At 32.9% G+C, this 26,568-nt stretch overlaps 3 protein-coding genes across 5 annotated transcripts; 1 reads left to right on the top strand and 2 right to left on the bottom strand.

Annotated features, from left to right (window-relative positions):
• The first annotated feature begins 384 nt into the window (after window positions 1-384).
• Window positions 385-2,574, top strand: LOC140059539 (uncharacterized). Its single transcript, XM_072105477.1, has 7 exons — window positions 385-543; window positions 1,057-1,105; window positions 1,308-1,342; window positions 1,621-1,716; window positions 1,871-1,941; window positions 2,059-2,194; window positions 2,339-2,574. Exons 1-7 carry the CDS (start codon window positions 484-486, stop codon window positions 2,375-2,377), a joined length of 486 nt encoding a protein of 161 aa, XP_071961578.1. The 5' UTR covers window positions 385-483; the 3' UTR covers window positions 2,378-2,574.
• A 255-nt stretch (window positions 2,575-2,829) lies between these two features.
• Window positions 2,830-19,648, bottom strand: LOC140059537 (TBC1 domain family member 30-like). Of its 3 annotated transcripts, XR_011847216.1 has the most exons (14): window positions 18,923-19,648; window positions 18,510-18,674; window positions 18,315-18,376; window positions 15,988-16,179; window positions 12,781-12,966; window positions 12,458-12,626; window positions 11,517-11,685; window positions 11,094-11,199; window positions 10,618-10,867; window positions 10,122-10,349; window positions 9,153-9,200; window positions 7,374-7,457; window positions 5,652-7,017; window positions 2,830-5,611 (listed from the first exon to the last, which is right to left on the bottom strand). XR_011847216.1 is itself a non-coding variant. In XM_072105474.1 (13 exons), the coding sequence occupies exons 1-13, from the start codon at window positions 19,599-19,601 to the stop codon at window positions 5,717-5,719; spliced, it is 3,639 nt and encodes a 1,212-aa protein (XP_071961575.1). In that variant the 5' UTR covers window positions 19,602-19,648; the 3' UTR covers window positions 2,830-5,716. The 3 variants fall into 3 exon arrangements, 2 of the variants coding, with proteins under 2 accessions (XP_071961575.1, XP_071961576.1); XM_072105474.1 differs by having other exon boundaries at window positions 2,830-7,017; XM_072105475.1 differs by lacking the exon at window positions 9,153-9,200 and having other exon boundaries at window positions 2,830-7,017.
• Window positions 19,649-19,702: 54 nt separating this feature from the next.
• On the bottom strand, window positions 19,703-25,941 carry LOC140059538 (protein-serine O-palmitoleoyltransferase porcupine-like). The gene is made up of 13 exons (XM_072105476.1): window positions 25,859-25,941; window positions 25,258-25,515; window positions 24,441-24,639; window positions 23,903-23,946; window positions 23,353-23,534; window positions 22,923-23,029; window positions 22,501-22,626; window positions 22,282-22,382; window positions 21,896-21,972; window positions 21,638-21,701; window positions 21,279-21,361; window positions 20,766-20,873; window positions 19,703-20,418 (listed from the first exon to the last, which is right to left on the bottom strand). Exons 2-13 carry the CDS (start codon window positions 25,508-25,510, stop codon window positions 20,317-20,319), a joined length of 1,446 nt encoding a protein of 481 aa, XP_071961577.1. The 5' UTR covers window positions 25,511-25,515; window positions 25,859-25,941; the 3' UTR covers window positions 19,703-20,316.
• Between the last annotated feature and the right edge of the window lie 627 nt (window positions 25,942-26,568).

Genomic DNA, 26,568 nt, shown 5'->3' with positions numbered 1-26,568 from the left:
ATACGTGCAATTAGTTTCCAACTAAATCTTATCAACTTTTGTCAATGATGATTGTTTATGTTTATGCCTTTTTTTGTTGACAATAAAGTAATTAAAGTATAGTTTCCGGGGACCTGGCAGCTCTATTTTTCAACTTCTCATCTCAGCCCAACCATGGTGGAGCTGAGGTCCTAATGAGTCTTATATATTTTGTTTCATATTTCAACAAATCATGTCGTAACATCATTAGGAAACAAACCAATATCGTAAGTTCTTATGGGCTTATAGTATTCTAATACTATACGCCCGATGTTCATGGTTTTTTAAAGGGCTGGTAACGGTAGGCCTATTTTTGCGTTTAAGTACCTAGCCTATTTGCTGACGCGTAATAAACGCGTTTTGGTCAAGCAGCGCAGTACTCTTTTCTCTACTCTCAAAAATAAATCCTGTCGAAAGTTGAAAAGCGAAATAAAAACAAAACACAAAAGCAGAAAAGTGGTGAAAATGGGTGGCGGTAGCAGTAGAACAATTACTTTGGAAGAAGAAAGAGACGGTGCAATAACGGTAATATTAATGTTAGAAATGATTAACAGGATCTTAGCGAAATTAATATTCTAAGCTAGGCCCTAGCTATTAAGGCCACACACAATCTAAAACCTGCAAGGACACTCACTAGCCTAAGCTCTCTGCTGTTCTCCCGAGCAGCATAATACGTACGTAGGCCTGGTTCAGCAGGCCTAGGTAGTAGGTGTCAGAATCTGCCATTAATAGGCCTGCAAGAACACTAAAAATCGGAATTTACCCTTTTCTTATTCTTTTATTGTACGCTTTGCAATGCAAACTAGGTTTAGGCTACATATAATTTAAATTAGGCCCTAATTACAGTACTACTACTAACTAGCTTGGCCTACTAAAGTACTAGATAGTAGGCCTATTCTTACCTTTAGTAAGGTATAATAAATACCGGTAAAGATTTTGGTTAGGCCTACAACAACAAAGTAGCCTACAAAACATCATATTCATAGTATAGCCTATTTAATAATAAATTTAAAATAATTATTATTTTATTTATTTAAGATATCAGAAAATGTTCTGAAATTAATGATACAGTCTTCTCAAGTACAAGGTAAAACTTAAACATTTATTTGAAGATAAAACTTAAATTTATCTTATTTCTAAGTAATAGACAATTTTATACCATGTGGGGGAAGGGGTAATTATTTATAAATAATGATTGTGTTCAAGAGATGTTTGATTGTAATTTACATATTTATTTGAAATATAATTTTATTTTTTTGCATAAAATTAAATTGTGTTCTCTTTCACAGATGAACATGGTAACATGACAGACTTTAGTCAACAGGTATTTTTGTGAAAATTTAAAGTTAAAAGCCAAATTCAAAATATTTTAGAGTTTAGAGACCTGAAACCGCAAATTAACCAGATTGCAATTATGGAGAATAAGAATAAAAAGTTCATAAACAATATAAACATTTTTCTCTCCTTAAATAAATATTTATATTATTCTATTGTACCAAAAAAATAAAACATTTCATAATACTGCAGAGGATTCTAAAGAAAAAAAAAATGTGATGTGTTTGGGCATACCACTACCATATTTGGACACACTTTTATTAACAGGATGAGCAACACACCCACAGTGATAGGGTGTGGCAGGAAAGATTACGTCAAATTGAGGATCACTGGAGTGAGAGGCTAAGAAAGGCTGAGGAAAAGGTGAGGGTCAATTGTCATCCTACAAGTAATAATAATGCAACCAACCTCAGAAAGCACAGGCGTCCACAAATGTTGGTTTGTTCCCTAAGAACAGTCTTTATACACCCTTCTTTTGTGAAAACCAGATTTTAAATCAGCATAATTTTTTTCTTAGAATGCCAACCTAGCACAAATAACATCTGAACAGTTTAATCAGGCAGCAGACAAAGTAGAAGCAAAATTTATGTAAGTTTAAACAAGAAACAAAATAGTTTTTTTTACAATGATTGAAATGTACAAAACATATTCTTGTAACAAAGTAAAGCCAGTGTTTAGTAAATATAATGTTTTTGTGAATGACAGGAAAGATAAGTATGTTTGCATATGTGAGAACCTACAGCAAGCCGTGTTAGACTGTTACCAAGCCAACCCTAAGCAAGTACTCAAATGTTCAGATGAAGTGAAAGCATTTAATGCATGTGTTCAACAAACACAAAATGTACGTACTTGATTTAGCGTATCTTTTAAGTTTAAGCAAGTGCTTAGTGAATTTCAGCAGTCACAGATTTCGTTACTCCCTCTGCTCAAGTTGCCCTTTACTTCTAAACAGGGATATTAATGTATTAAGCTATATTTATTTCAGAGTATTTTGACAGGAAAAGGGATGCCACTTTCAAGTTAACCACAATATTCTAAAAGTTTGAACAATAATATGTGAAAGGATACCAAGTAAAGAGACGCCACTTTTAAGTTCTGAAAGAACATCAAGTAGCGACACCAACAGTATTCTCCAAAATCTGAATAGGCGATCAAAAATGGCCAAGGAATGTTCTGTAATAGTGGAGTTAAATATACATACAAATAAAGAATTGCAAATTATTAGTGTTTGTTGTCATCCATTACATTGGAAACGTTATCCAAAATAATTCCGGAATGGAAAGCTCTGTCTACACTATCAAAGTTAGACAAAAAAGTGTGATGTTGCCAAATGGACATTATCATGTCCATTTATGGGCACATCATATTTGTTTGATAGTGTAGACAGAGCTTTAAACAAGTTGTATAAGTATGCTATTGACTAGAATATATGTTTATAAAAATAATGACACCTATTAAAAAAGTATGACAAATAACTAAATTATATATTGTGGTTTAATCTTTGTCTTCTTCAATAAATGCTATTGCACAAACAATAAAGACAAAAGTACAAATAATTATTAATATCACATGAAACGGCTTTGAAACAAAGCCAAAAAAATTAAAAGAAACTTGACAAAAGAGTGTACAATTAATTCTGTAGCACCATGGGTTGGGAGGGGAGGTTAAATCAAAATCCCATCATGTATGCAATCCAGTGGTTTATACATGTATATATGACTACTGTATTATTAAATTAATAAACACTTTTAAGTGATAATATAGTTACAAAAAAAATTGGCAACATGCATTGGGATTAGTGAAAATTGTTTGTGAGTATTAAGTAGAGTATTTTAAGTGTTAGGGTGTATTCTACATGTTACTGCGCCCTCATAGTGACCATCCCTGATCTCATCAGTGGCATACCCCAACATTAAGTTAGTACTCAATGACAAGGGCTTGCATTAAATATGTGTACTTTAAGGCTACAAGACTTTGACTTATGAGAATAATACCATCTGTCTGGAGAGCTTAAGATTTGCTAGGACTGAGTTAGATCAGGTCCTCCTGGACCTAGAAATTACAAAACTATTTTGAGGTGGGAAGCAAGAAATCATGTCATAACTTTTGCACATGCGCAAAATAAATTAATATGACGTAGTTAAGTCGTCGGAAATCAAGGCCTTGTCTACACTATCAAACTTGATGTGACAAAAAAATGTGATGTGCTCATAATTATATGGACATGATAATGTCATATCACTACTATATTTGGGCATAATAATGATATCACTACCATATTTGGGCACATCAAACTTTTTTTGTCAAACTAGTTTGATAGTGTAGATAGCGCTTAATAGCATCTAAATGTAAATACAAAATAAGTATACATGAATCTTAAGTACTACACACTCAAGAGTGTGCCACTGCTGGATCTGACATACAACTATAAACTAAACTGTTCATGAATAACTTACAGTTTACATATTTTTCAAAGAAAGAGCTTCTACAATTAAAACATACAAGAACCAAAACAGTAATATATTGTCACACACTAAAGAACAATTATTTAGTTTTAAAGAGTGAATTCATATGAATATTGATTCTCATTATGAAACCAATTTTTACTTCTTCTAATTTTCATAAATTAATATTTATAATTTAATATTTCACATTTATACTTTACACATGTAAATTAGTATCTGAAGATAAGAGAGTAGGGTACTGGTTATCTGAAGATAAGAGAGTAGGGCACTGGTTATCTGAAGATAAGAGAGCAGGCCACTGGTTTGTAAAAAAACGCAAAATTGTAAATACCCCCAAATTTACTGCCAATTCAAAATAATTATATAAAAAATTAAAAACTTTACAAATTGAATTAACCTTGAATTAAAATGTTTTCATTATAAAATCAATTTAAAAAAAAAAAAAAAAGAAAAGCAAGCAAAATTGGACAACCAAGAAGGTGGGTTAAGTGTGCAAGTAGTAAATAATATTGTTGTATTTACAGTATTATTATGTTATTTACTTAATGACCCAGTTATAAGCCCCGGGTGGGCTTACACAGACACACAGTATGATATCTAACTAATCCCTAATACCAATAAATTCAAATTCATCTAAATCTACAAAATCCTGATTTCTTCCTTTGTTCGTGTCATAAATTTCAAAATCCAAATCAGATGATCCTGTGTCAAGTGATTTGGAGAAAAGCAGATCCTTTGGTTGTAGATAATGTAGCTGACCTGGATGGAGCCGCAACCAGATGTAGGCGACCTAGATAGGGATGCAACCAAATGGAGTGGGTTGCAAATGAGCCACCAGTTACAAATTACCAACCAATGCAATTTTAATTTTTTTTTTATCCCGCTTATTTGCACACATAATTCAAGATGATGAGGTGATGATGGAGGTCCAAAAAGGGCCAGATGAAGCGTTATCCAATCAAATATCTGCATGTTGCTTGCTAAACTAATTTAGATTCAGTAAAAGCGTTCACAAATTCTATTTTAAGTGTCACCATTAAATTAGGATAAAATATATTACCTTAAGCTTGGTTCCAACATAGAGACGCAATGTAAGTGTGTTGACCAATCACAAGCGACAGTTCGAATAATTCATCGCTTGTGATTTGTCAACTCTCTTGCATCTCTAGTGGAAACCAAGTATTACAGTGAATATCATTCAGTGGATCTGATTTACTATACATCTTATATATTGCCCCGTAGAAAGTATCCCTTTAATAGGCGTGTCCCAAAGGAGGGGTTTGACTATAATTCCATATTTCTTGGAGGTAATATCTGGGACTACCAGGGAACAAGCATTCAATTCATTGCACAAAAATGGAATGATTATGGAATAGTCACATAATTAACACCTTAAATAGATTAAAATATAAATTCAATAATTTAAATTGCTTTTGAATAAAACGTAATAAAAATGAAAAAAAATAAAAATTCATACACATCTAAAATGATTTAATTAGTGTAATTAGTTTTTGTTTAAAAGTCTTTCATAAATAAATATTTATCTTAATAATCCCTATGTATGTAATGTATTAGAAGACCAACAACTAACAATTTATATTATCCCACATAAAATAAATACAGTAATTGCTTTTATAATCTAAATCTATTCAAATATAATTAACTTTCGAATGCAGATAAAAATTATATATTTTTCTGATATTTTACAAGAAGGTTTTATGATCGGACTTGGAATGTGTCTCAGTTTGAGGCCTCCTCACGTTTTAAGTTTGAAATGTGTCTCAGTTTAAGGCCTCCTCACGTTTTAAGTTTGGAATACGTCTCAGTTGAGGCCTCCTCACGTTTCAGGTTTGGAATGCGTCTCAGTTTGAGGCCTCCTCACGTTTTATTGCCAACACTTAACTTTTTGATCCTACAATGTGTCTCAAGTGCGCATTCAACTCTCGCGATAAACACTTATTTACTTGAGATTTTTTTGGTGCATTTTTGTCGTGAACAGGAGGGTACAACCCAACTTTTAAGCCATTTTTAGTCCTTTGGACATCATGTTTAGTTTTTCTGGTTGGAAACGGATAAAATTCTGGAGACTTTTGGACAAAAGGATCGCCGTCTAAACTATCACCACTATGACTGCTACAGTTTGACGAGGATCTTGGACGCATACGATGCGACTTATGCGCCTGAGGTGTGTCAACAAGTTGAGGCTGGAAACCCATTGTAGAAACATTAAAAGTACTCGCATCTGGCGTTACAGGTGTAGTAGGACGATCAAGACTACTTGTCCGTGATAATGGTGGTTTACTTGTCACTTTTGCTTCATACAAACTACTGGCAGTTGCCAGGTTACCAGCAGTTGCCAGGTTACAGTGAGTTGTCTGGTTACTGGGAGTTGTCTGGTTACTGGGAGTTGTCTGGTTACCGGCAGTTTCCAGATTACGATGTTTTGATCCTATGTTACAGTTGTTCATATTGTGATTTGTATCTAACTTAGTTTTCTCATTACAATTATTCAAACTATTACCCAACTGGTTTCTAGTGCAAGTGTCTTTCTCAATAGCAGACATCGTATTTTGCTGTTTAGAATTTGTTTCTTCACATTTATTCCCACTATCTATTTTCTTGGAATCTTTTACGGAATTATTTTCTGTTTCTTTATCATTCACTTTCTCTTCTTCCTTGTTTTTATACTTTTCTTTCATCTCTTCGTTTTCATCTCCATTTTCTTTAGATGTTTTTTCAGACACGGATACACCATCAGCACTGTTTTCATCTTCATTTTTCTCACCACTTTCAAACCCAAAATCAATCAACCACTCTGTGACCTGGTCACAAACAGACTCCTCTTCTGTGCTGCTCCTCAGAACCTCTCCAATAATCTCCTCCGCTTCTGCCATCATCGTCTCCGTGCTCAGGTCAGAGTTCATGGACGTGTTACAATCTAAGGACGATCCTGACGTGGTGATTGACAACCTATCGTCATCATTCAAAGAGGTCAGTGTACTGCCGCTACCGAAATCTTGACCCGAGGACTGCTGTGAAAGACTGCCAGTACTTCTGCCTCTGCCTAGTCTTCTATCCAGACCCTTGAATGTTTTTACCTTTCTTGCTGGATGATGGAGACTACTCATTACTTCATCTATATCAACAACAGGAGATATATGTGGTCCAACTGTAACTTTGATGTTTTTAGCTCCCAGACCTATAGAAAATAAAAGTGTAAAAGGATATGCAAAAGTAAATTTGTTCGTGTTATATAATAATTATTAAATGAACGTTCATTTAAAAATAAATGTAAATGGGAATAATCTGTGACTTGCAGCCTACTGGGCTGAATTGCGCACAGGTGTGGACGACACATACCACAACTTCTACTCCCATAAGGGTCTCTTTGTGTCCAGTGCTGTCACTAAATGGCTGACCAAGGGGTTGAATGGACCAGTACACAGGGGTAACCCTACTCTTCCAAAAGATGTACTGGGTTCTTTAAAGTGCACACGAGCCAGATGTGCACACTGGACCTCCAGTTTTAAGTTCTTATCCGAGAAGATTTCTTACCTTGGTTATCAACAAACAGGTGATTCATGGCGGCTGGGGTCTCAATCTTAGCCGTCAGGCCTCTCTTAGAACCAACATTTCTACCTGTTAACATATAATGCAATGTTTTTACACTCCAGAAAATGGACTCTAGGCTCTGGGCTATTAACAGTTAGATATACACTTTATACTGTATAGAGTTGATATAGATGACAGTTTAAGTGGAGCTTAGGGCTAAGTAGACAACCAGGAATAAGGTAAAGATTTGTGCATTGGTGGTATCCCATAATAAGATCCCATCAAACTTGAATAAGCATTTTGTTTCAGAGATGTTAAAAGCTATATTTGTTTTATATTATACTGTAACCAAGGAGTTGTTATTTATCTATCTAATTCAAACTCCATGGTTACAGTATAATAAGCACTGTATACTATTTAAGTCCCCAACAGCTTTGATTGTCAAATAACTAATTTACACACATGACAAAATAATGAACAAAACAATATATTCAGTATACATTATGCTAAAACATATAACAAGTATGTACTGTATAGTCCACATACTGTACAGTATACAAATAACTAAACTAAACTACTGTAATTAATCATTATAAAGAATTTGTATTTTAGTACTAGTTTCAATTATATATATCTTTAGAGATATAGTGTCACCCTAACATTGTCTGTCAGACAATGGTTTTTGGTTAACATTAACTGTTTCTTTGTATTTTTATAAGTGAAATAATTATTTTGTTGGTTTTTTTTGACATAAGTAAATAACATTATTAAAACTGCAAAATGGCCATTAAAAGTCTGATTTTATTAATCTTTATTTTTCAATCTTCATGTTTTGGGGAAAAATACATCTTTAATATAACACTAATTTCTACCTGTAACTATATGCCTTCAATGAAACACTCCAGTTTATTCAGAAGACAAATTAAGTTTAAATTCTTTAATTGGAGGGAAGCATGTAAACAAATATTACTAAACTATAAAATAACACAACACATTAAAACAAATTAGGAAAATCAAATATGATTTAAAAAACAAATTATTCAAAACCAGCAAAAAAGTGAATTAAAACAACTACTAAGTACCACAACTACTAAGTACCACTTAAGTACCACTTACAAACCTCTCTTTTATATTTATAGTTATTTACAAAGATTTTGTATTCCTTTATAAAACGGCTCCCAAGTACGATACTCAACATTAAGTACGAGACTCAATATTAAGTACGAGACTCGACATTAAGTACGAGACTCGACATTAAGTACGAGACTCGACATTAAGTACGAGACTTATTGAGTTTCTTGGAACCCTACAGCAGAACTATATTTACCATACCTGTGGCTGTATTCATTAATCACACTTAAGTAAGATATTTAGGAGAATTAGTTAGTGATTCACTTAGCCCAAGTGTGATTGGTGGATACGTCCACTGTTCTTCGGGACCACAAATGTGTTATATAACCTTGTAAAATATAACTTATAATAAATGAGAGATTTGATTACACCATCATATAGATATTATACTCAACTATAATATAAGTGAGAACATGCACAGTTGACTGGTTATACCATATAACATGATGATCCACTAAAAGCTATCAAATCAATAAGCTTAATTGGGGGAGTATTGTAATGAACTCAACTGGAAAAATCACAATTGGTTGTCACTCAGACAAAAAAAATTAAAAGCGTTCAGACTAAATTTTGTGTTTCTTCCATTCATAATAAACATACATTTTAGTGGATCTAGTTTAGTAACCAGCCTACTTTTAAAACGTAACCTACCGTCCGATTTGTCAACCACAGTAACGTGGCGTTCTTCTGACGCATCAGCTACATAAATGATTAAAAGCACCACCAAAAGAAAGCAAAGTGAAGAAAAAAGAAAACTGTGATACCATAACCAGCCCAAAAATGATGGAATGATCAATAAAAGGTGATAAGAAAGGTGATGAGAAAGGTGATGCAATAATAAACACACAATGGTTGATAAAATGTTGTTGTTGACTGATAACAAAGAAAAGCTAAATAAACATAACATAATGATAATTAAAAATTATAATTTTGATCGTGAGGTAATTATAATTTGTTTACAACACACACAGTACAGTGATACTTTTGACTATGCAGTTTGGTAAAATCAATAAACCAAAATAAAAGTATATTTTTGGTAGTTGATGTGAAAATAAACTAAATAGTCGCCCTATCAAACAATTCACAGATAATTTCTACTAAAGATATATTTGAATATCTCAATTCCTGTTTGGATTTCCACAAAAGTTTTCCCACAAAAATATAAATGGTAGGACTAAATAAAACATGCACAATTAAAAAAAAATTATAATATAATAATGACCTTGAAAAAACTTAGTCATTAAAATAAGGTCAATTTGTGGCTAGACTTATAAACGGTAGTTAATCTGACCCTATCCCAAAAAAATGAAAAGGGTAAAAGTTAAGTTTTCAATCATTAAGTGGTGGGAATGTGTACCGACACCAAAGAAGTAACACCGACTCATATCTGGTAAAACTCTTAAGCTCTGTCTACACTATCAAACGTTATGTGACAAAAAAATGTGATGTGCCCATATATGGACATATCACTACCATATCTGGACATATTTCTACCATATTTGGGCACCACACTAGTTTGATAGTGTAGACAGAGCTTTAAAAAGCTAATACAATATTATCAAAATGAAAAATGTATAATGATAATGAAAAAGTAGGTAAGTGGTTAAGTGTTGGCCTCACCTCGTTGCTGTGTGTTAAGCCTAGAGCCAGGACCATAGATAACATGTGCTTGTTGTTGTCTCCTTTGTATACGTCCATACTGTCTTTTCAATGCTTGTATGTCAACGGTCATTCTTTCCAACATGGCTACTGAGAACTGGTTAGCCTGGTACTCACTGTTGGCGCCAAATGCCCCAGGACTTGCACGAGTTATGTCGTTGCTGTCAGCTGACTGGTTTACATTTTCACCTTAAAAATGTTATAAATTAAACGATTCTTTGTCATCATCAGTTTGTGCAATACTTTACTTAAATTGTTTTAACATTTCATTATCGTTTACTTGAATTAATTTTTCTAAGTTCTTGGTTTACTTAAACTTAAAAATAAAGTTTAGTCTTATAGTTGATTTTGATACAAGGACAAACAAAATACACTTAGTGTTCAATAGTATGTCTATTGAACATCATGTGACCCACAATCCTCCAATCAAATATTCGTTTATGTTATATTAACTTACCCTGCTCAATGCTATACTTGGGAGGTGTAATGGGTACCGGAAAGATACTAGTAAAACATGTAATATTAATGTCCTCCTCGTCCTTGTCTGCCTCTTCATCACTGTGTGACGTAGGCTTGCCTTTATCCTTCTCATCTTCGGATGACTTAGCTAGGGAACCAACAGGTGAGAATGGCGTAATGCTGAACATGTACTTCTCTCGTATCTCACTTAGGTGGGGAAAAGGAAATGGGGCTATTGAATATATTGTCTAAAAAAAAGAAAGAAAATATGTCAAAATTAATTTGTATGTATATATCAGTGTTTGTTCTACCTAGTTATATTCAGCACACACTCAATAGCTTAAACTCACTAATTCTAAGATATGAAATAAACTAGTATGGGGCTTAGGTGATGGCGCTGTTTTTGGTACGAGACAAATCCTGAGAATTCTGGGATTGGTCTGCATATCAAGCAACACTAAGTGTAGTTCTTACTTGGATGAGATCATCGGCATCGATGTAGTGTTCGTGCAACATCTTTTGTGACATCATCCCCATTGTTGTGTAGAATTCGTCTGCTGTATTGTTCTCTTCAATTTGTCTACAAAATAATTGAAAAATCAGTGCTATGATTTCTGATTATGATTATGATTATGATTATGTGACAAAAAAATGTGATGTGCCCATATATGGACATGATAGTGTCCATATATGGACATGATAATAATAAAAAGACACCTATAATACACTACATTACCATGTATAATAATGTAATAATGTTAGCTGTTTTTTTTTAAATTACAAACTTTTTTTTCGTTGAACGTTTAGGTCTGTTGTTTCCTTTATGTTCATAAAATGTATTATTATAAATAAAAAAATGTATAATAAAAACATAGAAAGATTTTTAAAAAAACTTACGGTCCTAATTTAGCCCAAATGGCAAGGGCAACACGCAAAAGCACCTCGGACCCTTCTAGGAAGATACAGTCCCAGATTCTTAGCACAAGGGACTGAGGTAGACAAGTTGCAAACAACGTCAGGAACCACTGCATTGTGAAGACATTAGTTAAAGGAGGCTCATAACAACCTGTGTAGAAATGAAAGGAATATTATTCTGATCTATAACATACCTAAATCAATTCCTTTCAGTTGATTGAACAATTGTAGGTCACATGGTGTACAATAGAACATACTATTGCACGATCGTGAAATATATATATACACTTATGTACTATTAATAGACCAATAATAAATTCATGTAACATTTATCTACAATATCTGTATATTTTTTGAGAGCTTGAAACCAGATATGTGCTTATAAAGTAATGCTGCGTCAATTGCCCTTAAATGTAACAAATACCAGTAACTTAGATGATTCTTAGAAATTCAAGTACTACAATTAGTTCATTCTTAAGTGCACACAAGTGATGAGTCTACCATTAACATTCTAAGACATAGTCTTGGAAATTAAAAACAAGAACACTCTAACAAATCTAACAAGAACAGTCTTACAAATGTAAATGGTAAGCAATTATTATGCTGTAAATGTTTCTTTTGCAATCCACAATCCACATAAATGTGTGCTTGTCTAAATTATGATTACATTGTACTCCAGTCTAGTTTTGTTTAGTTACCTACGCCAAGGAGGCCATGTTTTTTGCGTTGTGTGTGTGTTTCTTTCTATATTTGTTGTAGGATTACTCAAAAAGTGATTGCCCAATTTTCATAAGAGTTTAAAGGATGGTTTCATAGCTGTATGGGAACATGTCTTTCAATTTTCAAAAGCCTAGGCGGAGATTTGCACTCTCTGAGTGCCCTTCTACTGTACTTTTTTTGTTTGTTAGAATTGTAATACTTACCAGTTGCAGGGTCATGATCAGCTTTCTGCAGTTGGTCCAAATGACGAGAAAGCTCAGGCAGTTTGAAACGAAGCAGTTCCCGGAAAACAGCCATGTCAACAGACAGCGCCCTCAAATTATTTGCGAAATAACTATCTGGTAACACATGGTCTATCAGAAAAATCATAACCTAAAAAAAGAAAACAACAATGTGAGTTCACAAACACCATCTGTATGTCTGTGATTCGAGAATAGATAAATTAAAACTTTAAATTTTAAATCAGAAAGTACTTAAAACTAAAAATACAAAATTCTAAAAATTTGATATTGGTTGATCATCTTACTTTCAGTGCGTCATCTTCAGCCCGGTCAACGACCCCTAGTATCAAAGCAGCAATAACATTAAAGCCTTGGCAGTATCCAACAGACTTGTTCCAACGTGCATAGGCCAACAATACACGCTTTAACACCACTCTGTCTTCCTCTGCTTCCTGCCCACAGAACCCACTGCAGCCAGTCCTATGAAGATCCTGCAAGACAAGTACATTTATTTATTTTAAAAGGGTAGCTCTAACAGCTCTACAGCTGACTTGAAGAGGCCCTCTTAAAAACTATACAAAGTCAGACGACATTGAAACATAAAGGTACAAGATAATTCATAAAACTACAATATACCGTATACTGTATATCATCTGGTATAATCCCACCCACCAGAACACAAAATTGGGCAGACTTTGAGAGTGGGACTATACCAGAGGAAACCCTGGTTCACTAAAAAAAAAAATGATTGGTAAGCATTTCTTGTAAAAACTCATCTGAACTGGCTAGAGAGAGGCTAAATCCAGACCAAAAGTCAATAAATGGGATATACCTGTTTGTGAAATCAGACATAAAGTAGGGGTGGGATTAAAGTAGGGATGGGATTAGACCAGAAGTGGTATTAAACTATCGATTATACCAGAGGATATACGGTAATCTAGGCTCTGTGGGAATACATTCACTATACAAGTTAGTTACTATCTTACAACAATTCAATAAAAAACAAAAGGTTGCTAAAAGTTCACCTTTAAATTATACAAACAAAACCAATCAAAGCACATTTATTATTTACTTAACACATCCTGTTTGTGGGAACTATTGTAAGGTATTGACAGAACATTCTAATCCTTTGTGAGAGCTTAGCTCTGAGATTAAAAGTACACCTAATAAGTATACAGTGTATTATAGCAGATAATAATCTAATATAATGATAACAATAATAATAATGAAAGAAATACAACAATGAGTCTGGGAAAAATTTGTCAGTGGTGGTCACCTGATCTATGATTTGTCTGATGATTATAATGGAAAAATTTCAAGTGTCGTTGAAAATTTTAGAAATACTGTATTTCATTATTGTAGTAAAACAATATGCAGTGCTTTAGTAAAAATGCCAATATAAATAATATAGTCCAGTAGGCTTTACTATTGAGACAAGTTAACTCTAATAATCAGAGATATTCTTATTCTCTAATTCAACATAGTCTGGTCAGCAAACACAATAAAGTACTTATGTCAATGCATAGGTCAAAGTGTGACCTTCCAATAATCCTATATTATGACTTGAGAGAACAATACTTATTTAGAATTAAATTTAAAAAGTATAAAAGAAGTCAAGTTATTTCTTCAGTAAAATATATAATTGTTGTACCAGTGGACCATAACAAAGTACCTTACATTAACTAAAATAATCAGCGTCACTGCTGTATATAACAATATAGACATTCAATAAACTGCAAAAAATATATAATAAAAATAATAATTGAACTTTTGAGAATTTCTAAGTCAATCTACTTAAGTCTGGTACTTGTGGCATTCATATCAATGGTTTATATACGGCAGTATAATTGTATTCTGTTCTACTTAATATTCACTAAAAATGAGTTTAACTGTGTTTTCATAAAAGACACTTTTTAACTCTTAAACTCTGCCTACACTTGTACTATATTATTAAAGCAATGAAAAATTAATGTGTTGCAGTGATATTTTAAAACAACTATATTAAATTTATATCCTAAAGCTCTGTCTACACTATCAAACTAGTTTGACAAAATGTGTGATGTGCCCAAATATGGTAGTGATTTGCCCAAAAAACACCAGAAATTTTTTTTGTCACATAAAGTTTGATAATGATAGCGTAGACAGATCTTAAAGCTCAGTCTCTGTCTGCATTATCTACTATAACTTTACTGTATGTAATTTGTAACAACAAAATATGATGTGCCATATATGGACATGATGATGTCATATCACTACCATATTTGAGCATATCACTACCATATTTGGGCACATCATTCATTTTGTCAAACTAGTTTGATAGTGTAGACAGAGCTTTAGGATATAAATTTAATATAGTTTTAAAATATCACTGCAACACATTCATTTTTCATTGCTTTAATAATATAGTACATTGCTGTGAGTGGGTGAGTATTCAATTCAAGTTCACATTTATTAAGCAAAAGCATGGATCTTAAGCTTTGTCTACACTATCAAACTAGTTTGACAAAACAAGTGTAATAATATGGTAGTGATATTACCAAATATGGTAGTGATATGACATCATCATGTCACATAAAGTTTGATAGTGTAGATAGAGCTTTAAGATTTGTCTACACTATCAAACTAGTTTGACAAAACAAGTGTAATAATATGGTGGTGATTCGACATCATCATGTCCATATTCATTCATTCATTCATTCATAATAACATTTATTTCTTATCATTTCAAAGTAAACAAAATAACAATTTAAATATAAATAATTAAGAGGCAACACCCAGAAAGTAATAACATTTGGAGGTTTCCCTCCAAAAAAACTTGTGACGGGTAGCCAGTTAAGAAATTGTAATCATATTGGAGTTTAAACAAACAGAAACAAAACAAGACAAACATGTAAATGACAAATTAATAATAATAAAATACTATGGAAGCACAGAAAACCCAGAATAAACATGTTGTTTTATTATTATTAGTTATTTATGGAGTAGAATTTGTTTAAGTTTAAAAGAAAATGTATTTTTTGAAGGTGCCAATTTAATTTCGTCGGGGAGATCATTAAATAATTTGGTGCCACTATAACGGATATTATGTTGCATTAATGTTAATTTGGTAAGGGGAGGGTGGAGATTACAGGAGGATCTAGTTTTATGGGTATGAATGCTATTATTTTTTATAAAGTTGCAAGAAAGTTTGGTTGGAAGTAGACAGTTGACATGTTCATAGACGAAGGTGCATTGTTGGAGGATATTGATGTTTTGGACAGTTAATAATTTAAGGTCAGAGAAAAGCTCACTAGTGTGATCTAGGCGTGACGCACCAGAGATGAGGCGAATAGCTTTTTTTTGGAGAATAAAAATTTTGTTGAGGTTTGAAACATAGTTGTTTGCCCAGACAATAGTACAGTAAGAAATAAAATATATGGGGACATCACATTTTTTTTGTCACAAAAATTTTGATAGTGTAGATAGATCTTTACCAAAGAAAAAAGCACTTTCTGTGTTCAATAAAATGTTACCTTAACAATCTGCACGCCAAGTGTATCGTCGTCAGGGTTACTGTGGTCGTTGAATGCGAACCTTACGGTCTTTTTCCAATCAATCTTGAGATGGCTGATGTGTCTATCTGCTAGGCTTAGCCATACTTCCTTACGGATGTTGTGAGGAATGCCGTTGGGAAGACGTGAAACAGCTCTCAGGGCATCGTACCACTACAAAGATATTATGTTAATATAAATAATACATGTATTATATCTTAATATTGTATAGATACATTAATACTATTTACATTTTAATAGCCCTTTTTCAGGAAACAGAAGACATCTTCGATCGATGAAAAATAAGGCTGTGCAGGGAAGGATAAGCAACAGAAATTAGCGTTTTCAGGGGTTTTAATGACATGTTAATTAAAAAATTGTAACTCCTGAATGGAGGATCGTATGAGATAAAAAATTACTGTAAATTGTTCTTAAAAGATTGGCCTACATCACTGTGTATGATTGAAAAACAAATTAGAACATTTTTTTCCACCGCTTAAAATTGATAATGCAGTGTATTAAACATAGTTGCCGTGACTGCACTGCTGAAAAACAGTGGTGACAAACGCCTATGCTTATCCACTGTGGTGTTTGTAAATTATGAATATTAAATAAACAGTAGAATGGACTAACAAAACTCAGGACTTTAAGAAACAAGAATTGTAGGTGTCCACTGCTCTCCTATATCTACTGTAGAATATAATCAAATAACATTTACAATATTGCGGTTTGCTTTAATCATAGCAAAACATGTTTAATTTCGTTAATGCTCATTCTCATTTGAGGGATAACTATTGACATACGGCCATTTTGTTTACGCCTTAACGAACAGACACATACAAATTTGTCACCTGTTATTGTAAACAAGTTACTATCTGTATATTAATATTTACTCGTATGTGTAAAACAAAGCCCTGTCCTTGACTGCGACTGGATTGGTGTGGTCACATGGTTCTTTTAATCTGATTTGTAATCCAGTCATAGTAAAGTGTTGGGAACTGATTTGTTGGTGCGCAATTTATGATAGGATTTTATTACTTAAAAATCAATTTGTTTTATGACTGTATACAGGTACATACAGTAGCTATATTATGTATTAACGGTTTCTGGTACAGTAAATAGTATACAGAAAATATGACAACAATTATGACAATCAGCCATGGATTTAGGCGGGGGTTTTAACCTAAAATTTAACAGCCATGTCTTTTTAATTAAAATAATGACTATTTTTATTTTTTTCTGCAACCTGACGGATCGTTTTATCATTTATGAAATATTTAACCTCCCCCTAAATCTATAACGCTGGATTGGCTCCCGAAAATGATATGACATGATTTGAACCTTCTAGTAAGTACACAGTCAGTCATTTTTATCAGTTACCTCGCACTATTAAAAAACATTCTCTGATTAATCATTACATAACAAATTGCAGCTAATTACAAATATCTAATGCAAATAAGGTGTTCTCCTTAAATACAATTGTACATATGGGAATACTCTTGAAGTAGATTTCTACTTAGGCTCTCTAGGCTGTTTTTGCTGGTTGGTTGATGAAATGGTAAACTTTGATCAAATTAATTTGGTAGAATGTTAATGTTAGATCTTTGTTTTTACCAAAAACATGATACTTTACATATTCCTTAATATGGAAAATGAACAATCTACACAATTAACAAATGGATGCATACAGTACACACAGATATTAACAGTTACATAAAACGTGATTATCTGATTTAAAAAATTACAATTAAAATATTTGCAAAGGCATTCAGTACTTTTATTCTAGCAGCAGATGGTAATCAAAATAATATCCTTATGTTGTGTTTATTATTCAATGATGACTAAAATCACATAATATATTGAATCTACTCACATCACTATAACTACACAATAACATGCATTACGGACATATTACATAACGACAAGATGTTTCTAGACTGAAATACTACGAAATAAACAATATAAAATAAAACCCAATATTCATCGATCTACTGTATTGACCTCAAATTAAAGTTACATTAAAACTACTTTAATAGATTAAAATGATGACTTTTAAGAATTATTAAAATAGTTTAAGTCATCCAACAAATGAACTAACCAAAGGCAGTTTATTAATATTAAATGAATATTATTATGAATTGTTATGAAGTTCTGTCTACACTATCAAACTTATGTGACAAAAAATTGTGATGTGCCCATGGACATGATGATATCACTACCATATTTGGGCACAAACTAGTTTGATAGTGTAGATAGAGCTTTAACTAGACTAATATTAAAAAATTATCTTTGTTTGTTGTTATACATACCTGTCTGAATGCTCTCTTTCCAGATCTTGGTCTGATACTAAAGCGAATCCGTGTGTCAACTCCTGCAAAGTTAAAATGAAATTAATGCTTAAAATTAAAGTATTCAAAATAATCTTTATTATTATGTTATTTTTTTTAGGGGGGCTTCACGCGGGAACGTAATTAGATCTCAGGTAACGTTTTTTTAAAACTTACTTCGTTTTTGTGACACGGCTTGAAGGATAGCCGTTATTACATCCTGGTTCTTTGTTAACTTAGCTAGGTTTTTATCCCTTCGTTTTAATTGTTTTATTAATCGACCTGACATGACCCCAACTCTGTTTTTCAACTGCTGTAGCATCTCACGAAGCTCATCTACATCTGAAAATTAAAATAATTAATTATTTACACAATTTGAAGCAAACAAGATAAATTAATTTAAATAGCAATAATTCTTAAAATAATAAAATTGATTAAGTTGGCCCCTTTTGAATGATTCGTTAATTCATGAATTGTTCGTAGAAAATTAAAAACGGAAAATTTATTCAATTCATACTTTGACAAATAAAAAAATGATAAATATAATTTATAATAATTATCTTATTATTTTGTTAGGCTTTTAAAATTACCTTTGTTAGCAAGAGCAGCTCGGCTTAACCGAGGTGTACTGCTACCAAACCCATCACCCCTACTACTATGGTATGCACCCTCTGAAGTACTTGAATATTCCGTATATCCATCACTATCAACTGCATATTTTGACGGCTGACACCGATCATAAATTTCAGACAACAAATCATCAACAATTGAAGACTCTTTACGAACTTTACTAAATCTATTTTCTCTAACTATAGATGATAAATGTTCATCAAAAGACGAATCTTCTTCATCAATTTCATCGGTAATTTCATCAAAAATACTGTCATCATCATCAAGATCTAGAACCACCATTTGACTGGCATCTGCACTGTATAGAAAAGGGGTTGCGACTGGTCTGTTTGCTTCTAAACTTTGATGATGAGGTGGCCTAGCGCGCAAGTCATTCGCTCCAAAATGATTGGGCGTTGAAGTATTACGAGTCCATTCTGATTTCTTAAAATTCCTTTCTGAACCGAAAGGTGTTTTTATGTAATCTTCGTCTTCTAATTCTGAGCTTTCTTCTGGTGAAAATTCATCCAAACTCCTACGTCTAATATTTGCCATCTTTTGCCATGTTGGCCACCCGACAGTCAGCTGCAGATATACCGTCTGTTTTGATTCGTGAAATCGACCGATTCTTGACGTAAAGAGGGCGTTTTTAGTAAACATTTACGTCATCACAGAAGTTCAACAGAGGGCAGCAGACATTAATATCATGAGAAATAATCAAATATTTTGGCACAGAAATTATTTATTGAGAGTTTCCAACGACCAAAAAAGAGCAATTTTAAAAAATATATTCGAATAAAAAATTTATAAAAACATATCATAAAAAATGTTCAGAATCCATTTTTGGATGTCCATATGATTTTTGTAAAATAAAACATTATTTTGGTAGTCCAAACTAAAAACTAAGCAAATCAAAAAAGTATAGCATCAACCTCCACCAGCAGAACATGACAAATTCTTGAAAGACTATCAGATTTATAAAAGAAAATTTGGTCTAAAAACGAGGGAAAATTTTACACTTTTATACAGAGGAATTCTGTATGCTAATTTACGTGAATAAATAAACAGTTTGGTCTCGTACATAAACAATACATTATACGTATTTATACAAAAGTTTAAACAAATACATTTTTTTTGGTAAAATATATCTATTATTTATAAGGCACATTTTTTTTATATTAAACCATGTATATTTTTCAGTCAAGGCAAATTAAATTAGCAACAAAATTGACAAGACAGGCTAGCTAACACAACTGCTTTGAAACCAATGTTAACTATAATATGAAAACTGTTTTTTTCTTCTTTTTTGCAACATATTTATTCATTCTTGTCATTTTTTCTCTTTTTCTTCTTTGTGACGTACATTCATTCATCTTCATTTGATCAACCAGTAGAAAATATAAGTTGCTATGGCAACATAATGACTAGCAAAACCCAATTCTGACCATTTAGCAAGGGTGTGGCTCATGTCGTATCCCTACAAGAAAAACAGTCACATTAGTATAATACAGTAACTGTACATTGAAAGGCAAATAAACTTATAGATTAAATAAATATATTTTTAAAAATACATCTGTACTATTTCAAACCTCCATGTTTAATTAAGTATAGAGGCTTATTTTCAGTAAGAACGGTCCTTATACTTAGTACGTTAGGAAACATGTAAACAATAATTTCCTTTTTTACTGTAATTTGTATTTATGAAATGCAGTCACTGCAATAAACAGCGTGTTTATATATAAAAAAGCTTCCTAAGTGATTGATTAAGCAGGTTTTAAAAACAAATGTAGTTACTTCAATAACTGCAGTAAAATAAACTCTCACCTCTTCCTCTTTCTCAGGATCACTGTCAAACATAACGCCAAGATAAGCAAGATGAAACATAGCGAGGGCGCCAAACAGTATATTTATTAATATGACAAATACATTTGACTGCAAAAAGGCAAGAAATAATACATTTACTTACTACAATGTGTGTGCAATATACATGGTAAATCTAAAGCTCTGTCAACTATCAAACTAGTGCCCAAATATGGTAGTGATATGATTAAATATGTTAGTGATATGACATCATCGTGTCCATATATGGGCGCATCACACTTTTTTGTCACATCAAGTTTGATAGTGTAGACAGAGCTTATTCTATTAATGTTACTTTTTAACCTTAAATCACTATATTGTTGGTTTTTTTCTGCTAGAAACTTTTAAAATGTTACATTGATTTTTTATATATTTGTTCTCTACTCACAATTCAATTTTTATTTCAAAGAGTATGAAATAAAAAACCATAATAACAAGTATTGCTACAAAAAAATCCATAAATGTCACCATACTTACAGAAGTATATTTGTGTTCACATTTCTTGCATCGTTTTGCTTGAATACACGCACTGTAGATCTCAGATAATCTTTTCCTAAAAACTGTACAGAACAACAAAACTTATAACAATTATTAGTGAGTTAAACTGGCTGTAAAAAGTGGTAGAAGAGAGAAAGGTGTGGTGTTGCTTATACTAAAACAAAACATATTATACATTTTATTATGTTGTCTCAAGTTTGGCAACATTATTCATGACATCACCTTAACACTTTGGTGTCAATCAAGGACTTACACAAGTTAGAAAAGCATATTATGTTTATATTATATCCTTATAATGTAGTTTAGTTGTTACATAACTCAAAGGTCAAAGGTCTTACCATATTCAATGTAGGTATAGAGTCCTAATGAAAGCAATACAGCTGCAAGTTGAAAGTTAAGACCCTGATGTGAAAGAAAATAATTGATTTATCAAACTAGATATCAGATTGACCTAAAGATTGCTTTAATTATCATATTACGGTACTCCAAGATTTCACCATCCTCATGAAACTTGGTTGTCTGTCAACACCAACGATCATAGCAAAGTTAATTTATATTAAGAAATTGAAATTTTGATCTATAAAACAATAACATACGTGTAATAGAGAGCTGGCGGCATAGGTCATTAGAATTGCTGTAAAGTTACCAAACTGTTTCGTAGTTTTAAAAACATCTGAAATAACAACAACATATTTTATACAGTACCATATACTTGATAAACACAATAAAGATTTTGGAATTTCAAAGATCAGACAGATAATCTTATGTCGTACAATCAAACAAATAGCCAGGGGCTGTGGGGCTTATGGGGCCTCTGAGAAGTGCCCATAGAAAAAAACAGGCATTAAAATATGTAGAAAACAGCTTACTGTTCCTAAACCAGGGGCCTTAGGTCTCTACGTTACACCACTGTTGATGGGTTTTATTGATCAGTGCAGAAGCCAGAATTAAGTCAGTCTTAACTCTAAGCATAGATACTTACATGTCTTAAGCCAAGTGTGCATTGGTAAATTCCAATTGGTAACTACTTCTACAAGTGATCTAGGAATCTCCACCAATGACGGCTTACTAACGGGATAATCCCTACAAAGCAAAATAACCTTTTAAACACTCTCATTCACTATCAATTTAAAAGGCAAAAACACAAAGACCATTGGGCTGTACTTAAAGCTTAATTGTAAGTTGTTTCTAAAACACTTACCAAGTTGTTGAATCGCTATTTGACTTGAAGCCAAGCCCTGATGCTATGCAAGTTAACGAAGACAAATAACTGATGAAGTAATGACTAAAACGGAATGATAACGCATCACGATATGCATGCAACCATCTACAGAGAAAAAATATATATCAATAAATGATATTGTACAATATGGGTTGAAGGTTTACTTGAGGAGTATATATCAAACAGGCCAAATAGAAGAAAATTAATGTATGTGTGGTTTGTGTTAGACAGAATGGTTAAAATGTTTTAGTTTCTTTCTAAAAGTGTGATGTGACCAAATATGGCAGTGATATACCCAAATATGGTAGTGCTGTGACATCATCATGTCCATATATGGGCACATCACATTCTTTTGTTACATTAAGTTTGATAGTGTAGACAGAGCTTTAGTGATAACCAACCTGTAATCGTATGTTAGAAATATAGTGGTAGCTATACACGTGGATATGAGTAAGCAAAGCATTGCTTTCACACAGGTGAGGAACAAACTGCAAACCCAATTAAAATTCTACAAAAAGACATAAAATGATGACAGTACCTGGCATAATGAGTTAAACATTATTCAATAAAAATATTGAATATTAAAATAAGGCTTCCTACTTTCTAAGAGTTTATCAGATAATCTATATTGTTTTGACAACTCTTGTGACATGACCACAGTGCTGATTTTTTCACTGATTGATAAAGATTATAAGTTTGCGGTACTACACCACATATATTTAGTTTAGTTAAAGTGTTTTTTGACGTTTCAATCAATATACTTTGATCGTCTTCAGGAGTGACAATCTCCTATCGTCGCCATGCAAACATTCAAACAATATATTAACTTACAACTATTGGAATGTTTGTAAGTTTGCAATACGTTGAATAACTCATCCAGGGTCCGTAAATGACGGTGCCTGGGAAGAACACGTAGCCATAGAACTGGACAATGTCCGGCATCTCTTTGACCACACCATGATCACAATCAAACGCCAATGATATCAGTTTCATCACAAGCACCATTTGAACACCTACAAATTAAAATCATGGCAATACACGAAATTACTTCTTAAACCATTTATTTATTTAAATCATATTTATACAGGACAAAAACACATTAGTTGTAGTACCTGTTTTACATATGGTCCTGTTTTAACAAATAAAAGGTTTTAACCTTTTATTTGTTTAAAAAACTAAAGCTCTTTCTACACTATCAAACTTTATGTGAAAAAAAAGTGATGTGCCCATATATAGACATGATGTCATATCACTACCATACTTGGGTACATCACTACCATATTTGGGTACATCGCTACCATATTTGTGCACATCCCACTTTTTTTGGCAAACTAGTGCTTTAGAGGATAAGCACTAAGTTGAATAAAGTGAAATACTATACCTCTGATTCTATGCCATTCTGCTGGTTCTGCTATGAAGAATTCCCTTAAAAAACAAGTCAAACATGTTACAATCTAAACTTCATTTTGATGATGTATTAATAAAAAGTTTGGGAAAATTCCTTTTTTTATATAACCAGAATGGCACTGTAGCTTAGGTACTAATAGTGCTTGCCTCCCAATCACAGTGTGTTGGTTCAAATCTGACTGGATTTTTTTCATGGAATGGCTTTTAACTAATATACTTTGATATTTACTGTATGGCGTTATGTGTATGCAACTATGTATGTATGTATGTATGTTGCTTGGTTTAATCAAGAAGAGAATGGAGAATAAGTACATAGTACAGTTCTGTTGGTATTTGTCGCAGCCAGACATAAGATCAAAGGAATGTTACGAGTTCCTATCTTTGCAAGGCGAGTTCAATGTCCTGTTGTTAGATTGCCTCGGTTTAATGTACAGGTTTGTCATCTTTCATGTGCTCACAATCAAAATATTAAGCTAGTTCATCAGTAAGTACAGTAATTTAAAGATACTTACCAAAAGATTAGGTAGCAAACGAGGCCTACACCAACATATGCACCTTTTTGTTTGATGTCAAGGAGTGATGTGATCAGAAGAAGAGTGTAACCTAATACAGACAGATAGATGATGTGTAGTATTAAGTTCTCAAAAACCATGGCAACGCTTGTGAATCCAACTGCTATGGACAAAATGTGAACGACGACGGACGGCATACCTGCAGGAAAAAAGAACAGACCAGTTAAATGATGTATTAATGATGAATTGACTTTCATTGTATTTATATGCAATTTTATCTATTAACAAACTAGTTCATCATTATGTTATTGTATATTATATGTGTTATATTGTGAATATAAATTGAAATTGAAAATTGAGACATTCTCAACCTTTATATATCTTTTTTCTTCATGCAAACGTTAAAATTGGTTTTACTTTCGCTATATAAAATGAACAAATTAGCATTAGTGGTGCACTTTTAATGGTATGTTTATTCAACATTGAAGTTTAAAGGTTAAAAAATAAATTTATAATTCTTTTTCAATTTGCTAAGGCTTGGTTCGCACTAGAGACAAAACGCAAGGATGCAAGTCACAGATTAGTCAAACTGCTTGTCATTGGTAATCGATGCCTTGTGCCACATCTTTAGTGGGAACCGAGCGTTAAAGCTCTGTCTACACTATCAAACTTTATATGCCAAAAAAATGTGATGTGCCTATATATGGACATGATGATCATTACCATATTTGGCCATATCACTACCATATTTGGGCATGTCACACTTTTTTTGTCAAACTAGTTTGATAGTGTAGACAGAGCTTAACGTGAAGCTTACCAACTTGAGCTACAATATTAATACTAATACAAAAAAACACAAGATGTGAAAGCATGGCCGCTCCTTGCTGTAACGTTGGTATCATGCACTCGGTAACAAGTTCCGCATACGTTGGTGGCTCCATCTTCTGATTACCATAATCTGCATAGTCGCCATAGTCACCGTAATCTCCCCCCATACCTCCCATCATATTGTACAAATCATCGGGGTAGTCCCCATCATCGGGGTAGTCTCCATAATCCAGCATGTCCATAGTGTCTAAAATTGTTAACAAAATGTTCAGTTCATTAGTAGTGGTCACTCTTTTAGAAATTCTCTCCTCACCCAAAAATCAGAGCTAGGCCCCACTACCACTACATATACTGCGGTAGAAATGGACGGTGCAGTGCCAGGCAGCCAGTGTACTGTGTTAGGAATTTTACTGTGATGTGTGCTGCTCGCTCACAGTAAATTCCCACACACACTAGGCCTAGCCTCTAGCCCTAACTATAATTAACTGAAGTTCTTCTACCATATAGTTGTATATTATAAATTAATAAAATCAACAGAATCATATACAACAATTTAAATTGCTTTTTTAAAAGCTTAGAAAATTACCTACTTTTTTAGTGTAAAAATGATGCTCGCGTGGCACACAAGGTTGTTGCTTCTCTGAGCCCTTTCACGGTTCAATGATCAAACATTTACCAAAAGGTCACGGTTGGTTGGTTCTTGGTTGGTGATTGATCGATATCGATTGTCGATAAGTTCTACATTCTCTCTCATGTTTCTGATTATACCAAAAGTGAATGAATAATAAATGTATTTGACTTAGTTAGTTCATTATAAATTATAACTCAAAATTGGAGAGGGACAATATTAATTGTTTTGGTATTTACCGCCGGACCATGCAACAACGGAGGACAATCCTATCACGATCTTGAACAGGCGCCGGCGCGCGCGTAGCACATAATTAATTTCTCTGGTACGCGTTTCCGAAACGCATTTCCGTTACGCGCATTCTGTGGTGTCATTGCGTTTTACGGTTTTTGCAACACAAAATGTAATGAAAAGATTCATCTAAGTTACACATCATAGTAGCCAGTATAGGCATGTACTCCATTGTATGAGTCGGATTACTAATTTTGATATCTGTGCAAAACATTCTCTTATACTTTGCTGGATTAACCCCCTCTATTTCTCTCCGAATACAATCATAACATTATGTTTCATTATCCGAAAGCCTATAAAAGGAAACATTGTTAATTGTCTCAATCTATAGTATTATTAACAGTATCGTTGAATAATTATAAACTACTCAATTGTAATGAA

This window comes from Antedon mediterranea, chromosome 9 (assembly GCF_964355755.1).
Source record: "Antedon mediterranea chromosome 9, ecAntMedi1.1, whole genome shotgun sequence".
NCBI classification, from domain to species: Eukaryota; Metazoa; Echinodermata; class Crinoidea; order Comatulida; family Antedonidae; genus Antedon; species Antedon mediterranea.
The sequence above is the reverse complement of the archived record's forward strand: the minus strand, read 5'-3'. Positions and strand labels throughout refer to the sequence as shown.

Bases quoted from the DNA above. Each gene is read 5' to 3' on its own strand.
- LOC140059539 (XM_072105477.1), top strand. From the start codon at position 484: ATGGGTGGCGGTAGCAGTAGAACAATTACTTTGGAAGAAGAAAGAGAC. The intron at 544-1,056 runs GTAATATTAATG...TATTTATTTAAG, and splicing joins AAAGAGACGGTGCAATAACG to ATATCAGAAAATGTTCTGAA. The intron at 1,106-1,307 runs GTAAAACTTAAA...TCTCTTTCACAG, and splicing joins ACAGTCTTCTCAAGTACAAG to ATGAACATGGTAACATGACA.
- LOC140059537 (XM_072105474.1), bottom strand. From the start codon at position 19,601: ATGTTTACTAAAAACGCCCTCTTTACGTCAAGAATCGGTCGATTTCAC. The intron at 16,180-18,314 runs GTATGTATAACA...ATATCTTTGTAG, and splicing joins GAAAGAGAGCATTCAGACAG to TGGTACGATGCCCTGAGAGC. The intron at 10,868-11,093 runs GTAAGAACTACA...TCTTTTTTTTAG, and splicing joins ATGCCGATGATCTCATCCAA to ACAATATATTCAATAGCCCC.
- LOC140059538 (XM_072105476.1), bottom strand. From the start codon at position 25,510: ATGGACATGCTGGATTATGGAGACTACCCCGATGATGGGGACTACCCC. The intron at 24,640-25,257 runs GTAAGCTTCACG...TTTTTCCTGCAG, and splicing joins TAATATTGTAGCTCAAGTTG to GTATGCCGTCCGTCGTCGTT. The intron at 21,362-21,637 runs GTAAGACCTTTG...TGTTCTGTACAG, and splicing joins CTATACCTACATTGAATATG to TTTTTAGGAAAAGATTATCT.